The sequence below is a fragment of the Zonotrichia albicollis genome, chromosome 19 (assembly GCF_047830755.1).
Source record: "Zonotrichia albicollis isolate bZonAlb1 chromosome 19, bZonAlb1.hap1, whole genome shotgun sequence".
Taxonomy (NCBI): domain Eukaryota; kingdom Metazoa; phylum Chordata; class Aves; order Passeriformes; family Passerellidae; genus Zonotrichia; species Zonotrichia albicollis.
The window spans coordinates 2,385,027-2,393,321 of record NC_133837.1 but is presented as its reverse complement, the minus strand read 5'-3'; the positions used below and the strand labels follow the sequence as shown (position 1 = coordinate 2,393,321).

Genomic DNA, 8,295 nt, shown 5'->3' with positions numbered 1-8,295 from the left:
GCTCCCTGAGTGCTGAGCACAGTAAAGGAGCTTAATTCCAGGGCAAAGCTCCAGCCCCAGGCCTGGCCAGCAAACATGTGATCAGTGGTGCAGGAAGGTTAATGAAAGGAAGGGCTGCTGGCAAGAGCAGGGCCTGGGCACCGTGGGCTGTCACATCAGGCCTGGATTAGATGTGGAAAAGCAGCACCAGCCAGGCAAGTGTCAGCGCTCAGCCCCATCAAACCCCAGGTGCTGATTGTTCTAATGCAGGGCAAAGCTGAGTGTCAGCCCCAGGCACATTCCAGGGGGGCTCTGCCACCTCCAGGAGCCCAAAGCTGGGCCAGGATCCACCAGGATTGCAGAGGGACCCCGAGCTGGGAATGGCAGCTGAACCCTGCAGAGCTTGGGGCTCCATGCCTGGCACCAGCTCCTGCCAGCACCTGCCAGCACCTGCCAGGATCCTTCTGAGATCCTTCCAAGATTCTTCTGAGATCCCCCCAAGATGCCTCCAAACTCCTTCCAAGCTCTCCCCAAGCCCCTTCCCTACAGACCCAGTCCCAGCTCAGGCTCAGGCAAGAGAGCAAAGTTGGATTTCCTGGCACAAGATCCAGGCCCTGAGGTGTCTCTGCATGTACCCCTGAAGACCAGGGAATTCCAGGTGGGAATTCACCCCACAGGAGGAAATGGCAGAGTCACTTTGCTGTCCATAGCTGGCTACCAGCTGAGGAACAAGGCTGGGGTTTTATTATCTCTTTTATCCTCTCTCTTCTCCAGGAATTGACTCACTGGGTGCTTTAAACACGTGGAAGGAAAAAGAGAATTATTCCAAGTCCGTGCCCATCGTGGTTTGTGTGTTATGGACACAGAGCCTGTGTGGCTCCCACCAATCCCAAAAACGTGGAGAACACTGCCTTGAACTGCCCCAGAGCAGCACAAAGGGGACACAGCCCAGAAAGTCACTGAGCACAGACCCCACTGCTGCCTCCCGCTGCAGGGCAGGACAAAAGGGTTCATTTCCATTTCAGGGAAAAAAAAGAATCCAGTGGAAGCTTTGAGACCAGCTCAATGGAGCAGAGTTCACAGATGGCAAGTGCCGGATTCTAATCTTACCCTACAGGTTTTTTTTGTTCTATTTTAGATTTTGTGCTCTATTTTTGGCTCAGCAACAGGCAAGAAAATTTTCAGCCATGCTAATTGCAAAATACTACAGAAATAAACCCTGTTTATATTCTCCCTGAAAGGCCAGTTCTGTACACAGACATTTCCCTGCATTTCAGCCCTCAGCAGGCACAGGGCACGCGACTGCTCAGCCATGGGTTTCTCAACAGGCATTTCTGTTATGGAAACACCTCTCTCCTTGTGGGAACCTTGTTTAGAGTAGAATCAAACGCTGCCAAATATCCCCCTTTACCTGTTAATGGATTAAAAGAAGCTGGAAAACACAGGGCACGGGACAAATGATTTTATGGAGAAGTCAGCCACCCCTGCAATGTTTCCATAACAAGCCAACACAAGCCCGGAGAGTTCCAGCCCCACAAAGGCTCCAAACAGCACCAGCCCCACGTTTCCCTGGGCTTTGGGCTCCTCAGGGGTGGCACTGATGGCAGGAGAGGACTTTGCCCTCTATAAATACAGACACATTGAGCAGCAATCTTTTATTGCTCTGCTCTTGTTGAGGTGTCTCTGTGCAATTCTGACACTTCACCATGCTGAAAGCAGGAATTTAATCTGCACCTCCAAACTCTCCAAAGGAAGAAAAAATACTGCTCAAACCCCACTTATTTGGGGTTTCTGAGACCTGCCATCCAAAACCCCAGCCCTAAACCCCGCTGAACCCCTCCCTGCCCGGAGCACAATGACAACAATGATAACGATGCTGATAACAGGGTGGGCTCTGTGCCCTGGCCCGGTCCCCGCACAGCCGGAGATGCTCCCGCGGCCGCGGCCATCAAACATTCATGGCCTTGGGCTGCGCTGCTCAGCCCGAGCCCCGCGGCCTCTACATATTTCATATTTCGCCATTAAAAACGCATGAAGCGACATTTCCTCTCGCCCTGTCCCTAATTCACTTCCATCTCCGGAGCGGCTGCCGGAGGTGTCAGAGCTGCGGGGGGCTGCCAGGAGGGGCGGCCGCTGTCCCGGGAAAGGCAAATGAGGATGAAATGAGGATAAGGCGACCCAAGGGTCCCGCGCAGGCAGCGGGAAGGAGGCGCTGCTGCCGGAGCTGGGCAGGGCTGGGGCTGCAGAGGGAACCAGCGGCCTCTAGGCACCGGGCAGAGCGCGGGGGGCAGAGTGGGGATCCCCGGGAGCGGGGCTGGGGCCGGCACTGCCCCTTTGGGAGCGGCCTGTAGGGCAGAACCGCACGTCAGGAGCCTGGACAGGCTCTGGGAGGATTGGGAGAGGGAGATGAGGATAAGGACAACTCCACTGGAAGATTCTCTCGCCCCCCTGCACCCTGCACAGCCCGGGGACCTTTGCTGACTCTCCCGAGGCTCTCGCTCGTCAGGGGCAGAGGCAGGGAGGGGTAACGGGACAGCCGAGCTGCTCCCGAGGGATTCGGCACAGCACGGGGAAGGTGAGGTGAAGGAGAGGCTCCTCCAGCAGGGAGGTGTGCTCGGGAGGGGCCGCGGGGCCAGGAGATGCTCGGGGAGGTGCTGCAGGTGCAGCCGGACTTGGTCAGGAACAACCTGCAGCTTCTGTTATCACAGCAGAAACAATCCGATTTTAAAGGCAAATAAAGATCCTTTACAAGGCTGGGATGCCTATGAAAGTGCCCGCTAAGTGCAGCCCGAGCTGAGAGCAGCGCTGTGGGACCGGGGCGGTGTCCCGGGAGCCTCTCCCAGCTGCTGGAGGCCGCTTTTTCTCCAGCCCAGCTCCTCTGTCGGTGAGCACAGCGCTCATTGTGCAGTTCTGCAGCGCGTTCTGGGGCTGGCACCGACCGGTACCGAGCATTTCCCGGGGGCACACGGGGAACGCCGGAGCCCCGCGGCCGGGCCGCAGCAGCCGCAGCCCGAGCGGAGCACGAAGGGTATCCTGGAGAAAATAAAGGGTTCATTTGCTGCCCGTGTTGCTGTTCGATGCTATCTCGGCCCGCGGGGTGTTTGAGGTCCCCGGCCGGGCCCGGCGCGGAATCGGGGCAGGAAGGGGCGATGCGGGCGCGGAGCCGCTCCACCCCTCGCCGTGTTTACCCCAAACAAACCGCGGGGCCGGGGCCGGCCCGCACCTTAAAAGCGCGGCAGGTGCGGGGCAGAGCGGACCCGGCAGGGGTGGCCGAGCTGGCAGATGCTGCAGCTGGGGCTCAGCGTGCCCCGCTGCCCCGGGGGCGCGGCCGCCGCCTGCCCCATGGCCGAGCCGGGCACGGGCGAGGAGCCGGGCACGGGGCCGGGTGAGTGCGGGACCGAGCGGGACCCGCCCGTGCCGGGCACCGGGCCGGGTGAGTGCGGGACCGAGCGGGGGCGCAGGGGCTGGGGCACGGCCGGGCACAGCCGCAGCCTCCGTTCAGCACCCGGGGCACCGGCGGTCGGGTGGGCTCGGGCTGATGCTCCTCGGTACCCGGGCAGGGCAGCGCCCTGAGAGAGGGATTTGGGGTGAATTTGGGCTGCGAACGGCCCCTGATCGCCGCCCAGTGATGTCTCAGCCTGGTTTCTGTGGCCAGGAGCCCCCGTGATGTGCCGGGGTCAGGCTGTGTCCGGGTCAGGAGCCGGCCCGAGCGGCTCCGGATCCAGCAGCTCCTGCCCTGAACCAGGCTGAGCCCGACCCGCTGCTCCCGCTGGCCTTGGGCAGGCGCCAAACTGAGCTGGAGAGCGAGAGCCAGAGCCGGACCCGGCCCGGGACCGTCCCGATGTGCCACCACGGGCTGTCCCCGTGTCCCCTTGTCTCGGTGCGAATCCTTCCCTGGCCCCCAGCAGCCGAGCACAGGCACGGTACAAACACCCGAGAGTTAATGAGTGGCTAATTGGCAGTGGCCCCGGCCGCTGATGAGCGCCCAGCAGAGCTCACCGACGCGGGGACAGCCCCCAGCCCCTGCAGGGCTCGGCTCAGCTCTCCCGAGCCCCGGGGAAATGCCGCTCCCGTGTGTCCGGGCGGAGCTCGGAGCCCGCTCTGCCCAGCGCCGGCGGCTGCCCGAGCACTGATCGGGGCCGGGAGCTTTGGGAGCGGGGAAAAGCCCCTCACGGTGTGAGAAGCAGCCCTGACACCCAGCTGGGACCTGGCCCCAGCTTCTCCGGGGCCTGGAGCTGATGGGAGCGGGAGAGGGCAAAGGCTGAAACGCTTCCCTTGGCGGGGCAGAGCAAAGAAATGCAGGACGCGGCTGTGAGGCTTCAGAGCGCCCTGAGCCGGGGCGGAACGCCGCCGGTGGGACGGGGAGAGGCGATCAATAAAAGCTCTGTGTCCCGCAGAGGCGCTGGGCTCGCCCCCGGTCACCATCGTGGTCACGTCCGAGGCCGACACGTGGGACATCGACACCTCCCCGGGCCGGGGCTGCGGGCCCTTCGTGGACTGGGCCCAGATGCCGGAGGCGCAGGGCCCGGCGCGGATCCCGCGGGACGTGCTGGGCCGGCCCGCGAAAGAGCTGAAGCGGCTGGCGAGGGAAGGCTGCTGGGCCGGGAGCCACGCGGGCCGGGCCCGGCTCTACCCCCAGCTCATCCAGCGCGTCTCCTGCCGCCTCGTCACCCCCGACGCGCTCGTGTACCGGGACGTGGCCGGCCGGCTCTTCGGGCAGCGCAGCGTGAGCTCGCACCCCCTGCCCGAGTTCCTGGAGGGCTGCCCCGTGCCCACCTACTGCCTCAGCCCGCGCGGGGTCACGGCCCTGAGGAAGATCCTCATCTGCGTGGGCGCCCTGTTCCCCGACATCACGCACAGCCCGCTGCTGCCGGCGCTGGCGGCGCTGCTGCTGCACTACAGCGAGGACGAGGCCCGGTGCTTCGAGAGCCTCTCGCGCCTCATCGCCAGCAACGCTCCCCACGCCGCCTACATCGACCAGTCCTTCCTGGCGCACCAGGCCTCCTGCATGACCTTCGGGGACCTGGCCAGCAAGCACTGCCCCGCGGCCCACAAGCTCATCGCCGGCGCCGCCGACAACGTGCTCGAGGTCTACTCGGAGTGGCTGTCGTGGCTCTTCCCCGGGCTGCCCTTGGCCTACGCCGTGCGCGTGCTGGACGTGTTCCTGCTGGAGGGCCAGAAGGTGCTGTACCGCATCGGCCTGGCCCTGCTCAAGCAGTTCCGGCTCTCGGCGGCCCCGGCCGGGCCGCAGGGCTCCGACATCAAGGCCGAACTGCAGGCCTTCGTCAGGAACATCGCCCAGCACGTCAGTGTGGACAAACTCCTGGAGAGAGCCTTCGGCATCCGCCTCTTCTCCCGCAAGGAGATCTGGCTGCTGCACATGGCCAACAGGAAGGCCTTGGTGGAGAGGGGCATCACCGTGGTGCAGAGGAGGTGAGGAGAGCTCTGCGCTCCCAGCTCTGGGGCTGAGCCGGCAAAATGGGAGCTCCTGTGGAGAGCTCTGGGGGAGCTGCAGGAAACTCCTGCAGCTGTAGCTGTGCTGGGCCCTCACAGCCTCTGGGGGACCCTGTCAGGGGACACGGCCCAGCCAGAGCTGGGAACCCTGTCAGGGGACACGGCCCAGCCAGAGCTGGGGACCCTGTCAGGGGACATAGCCCAGCTGGGGGTGCTGGCAGGGAGCTCACAGTGCTCAGGGCAGGGCAGAAGCTGCTGCAGGGGCTGTGCCCCATAACGCAAAGGCCCCCAGCCCCCTGATGTCCCTCCCCCCAGGCCATCCTTCCACCTGGCCGTGGACATGCAGAAGTTCAGCTCCAGCACGGTCACGGCACAGGAGATGCGCCTCGTCTGGTCCTGGCTGCCCGAGCGCTTCTCGCTCTTCCCCCCGCTGCTGCTCTTCTCCACCTCCCAGGACGGCTGCAGCCTGCAGAGGTGAAGCCTCACCTGCCCCGGGGCCGGGCGGGCACGGGGGAACCTGGGCAGGGCTTGGTCCTGGAGGGAGGAGCAGCACAAGGGACCTGGACACCTCTGGGGCTGCTGGGGACCCTCCTGGGCTGGGTTCGGGGTCCCGAGGGTGGCTGAGGGCAGAGGGCAGAGGCTGACCCAGATGGGCACCGACCCCTGGGCACCACCCGGGGCACAGGGAGCCCTGTGGCTGTGCCAGGCAGGGATGTCCCCTGTGCCACCCTGTGCCAGCATGCTGTGAGCAGCCAGGGACAGCCAGCACACCATGCCCAGGGCCAACCAGCACACCGTGCCCAGAGACAGCCAGCGCACCGTGCCTAGGGACAGCCAGCACACCCTGCCCAGGGACAGCCAGCACACCCTGCCCAGGGACAGCCAGCACACCGTGCCCAGGGACAGCCAGCACACCATGCCCAGGGACAGCCAGCACACCCTGCTGGGGCTCCAGCTCCCCCAGCCCAGCCTTGTCAATCCCTGCAGGTTCTACACGTGCTGTGAAGGCTACGAACCCACGGTGCTGCTCATCAAAACCACCGAGGGGGAGGTGAGCGCTGCCAGGCAGGGCTGGGGAAGGGGACGGCCTGGGTGACCCCCCTGGCACTGCTGGGAGCACCCACGGGCTGTGAGCTCCCTGTCGTGCCCCGGCTTGGGTCTGTCCCAGCTCCCAGGGCAGCACAAACTGCCCCTCTGCCACCAGGACACACCTCAGCCGGGGTGCTGGGGAACCAGGAGGGGAGGGTGAGGGGGAGAGGCCACCAGTGAGACTGATCCATCCCTGAGCTCCCTGTGCTCTCTCCCAGGTGTGTGGGGCCTTTCTCTCCTCCGACTGGGCCGAAAGGAAGAAGAGCGGAGCCACCTCGGGCTTTTTTGGGACAGGGGAGTGCTTTGTGTTCACTGTGAGTCACGGTTTGTGTCCAGCCCTGTCCCCTCATTGCTGTCCTGCCAGGACACGCCGTCCCTTCCCTGCCCCAGGCCCCACCCGGAGCAGCAGCAGCACCTTCCCCCAGGTCACCGGGTGTGTCCCGTGCCCAGGTGCGCCCCGAGGCAGAGAGGTACGAGTGGGTGCTCATCCAGAGGCCGGAGCTGGCCAAGGCCGTGCCGCGCTCCCGGCAGCGCTCGCCTTCCCCCGCTCCCGAGTCCCTGCTCGGCTCCTCCCGGGACAGCTCCAGCCCCCAGCACCTGGCCGTGCCCTCGGCGCAGGGCAGAGGCCGCCTGTCCCCGTTCCTGGCCACCAGGCACTTCCTGCTGCCCTCCAAAACGGCCTCCATGTTCATGTCCGGCTCCCGGGACGGCATCGTTATCGGTAAGGGGGGATGATGTCTGTATGGGGGATCAATATCGGTAAGGGGGGGTCGGTATCGGTAAGGGGGGTCGGTATCAGTAAGGGGGGGTCGGTAACGGTAAAGGGGGATTGATATTGGTAATGGCGGATCGTTATTGGTAACAGGGATTGATATTGGTAAGCGGGGGTCGGTATTGCTAAGGGCGGGATCGATATCGGTAAAGGGGGATGATATCGGTAATGAGGGATCCCTCGCAATAAGGGAGGGGATCTTTATCAATAAGGGAGGGTCGATATTGGTAAGGAGGGATTGATATGGATAAGGAGGGATCCCTATCCATAAGGAGGGATCCCTATCGATAAGGGGGGATTCCTATCAGTGACGGGGGGATCCCTATCAATAAGGGGAGATCCGTATGAGTGAGGGGGGGAATCCCTATCAGTGAGGGAGGATCCCTATCAGTGAGGGGGGATTCCTATCGATAAGACGGGATCCTTATCAATAAGGGGGGGATCCCTATTGGCTCCCCGGAGCTCCAGCTGGGGATATCGGGTTGAAGTCCCGGCAGGCGAGGGCAGCTCCCCTTCCCCAGCCCGGGAGCCCCAGGAGCCCCAGGGGGTTCCCACATCCCAAACCCTGCCGGGGTTCACTGCCCGGGCCCGGAGCGGCCCTGCCAGGCCCTTCCCTCGCTGCGAGGGCGGCCCCAGCCCGGCTCAGCCCGGCCCAGCCCAGCCCAGCCCGCGCTGCCCTTGCAGGCGGAGGGGGAGGCCAAGCGCTGTCCCTGGACGCCAGCCTGCTGCGGGGACACACGGAGCGCTGCGAGACCTTCGACAACCCCCCGCTCTGCCGGGAGAACTTCCAGGTGCAGCTCCTGGAGGTGTGGGGCTTCCAGAGCGCCTAGGGGCCCTGGGGACACCCCGAGTGCCACTCGCGGGCACGGGCACCGGGCACCGGGACCCTCCCTGCGCTGGCACCTCCGGCCGGGCTGGGGCCACCTGGGCAGCTGCTCCGGTCCCCTGGGCCCCTCCACGGCCAGAACGGAGCAGAGCAGAGCAGAACGGAGCAGAGCAGA

The 8,295-nt window shown here is 64.4% G+C and overlaps 1 protein-coding gene across 1 annotated transcript; it reads left to right on the top strand.

Annotated features, from left to right (window-relative positions):
* Positions 1–2,725: 2,725 nt before the first annotated feature.
* On the top strand, positions 2,726–8,295 carry LOC141731205 (TBC1 domain family member 24-like). Its single transcript, XM_074555025.1, has 7 exons — positions 2,726–3,364; positions 4,377–5,412; positions 5,749–5,907; positions 6,421–6,484; positions 6,741–6,836; positions 6,973–7,243; positions 7,979–8,295. The coding sequence occupies exons 1-7, from the start codon at positions 3,262–3,264 to the stop codon at positions 8,122–8,124; spliced, it is 1,875 nt and encodes a 624-aa protein (XP_074411126.1). The 5' UTR covers positions 2,726–3,261; the 3' UTR covers positions 8,125–8,295.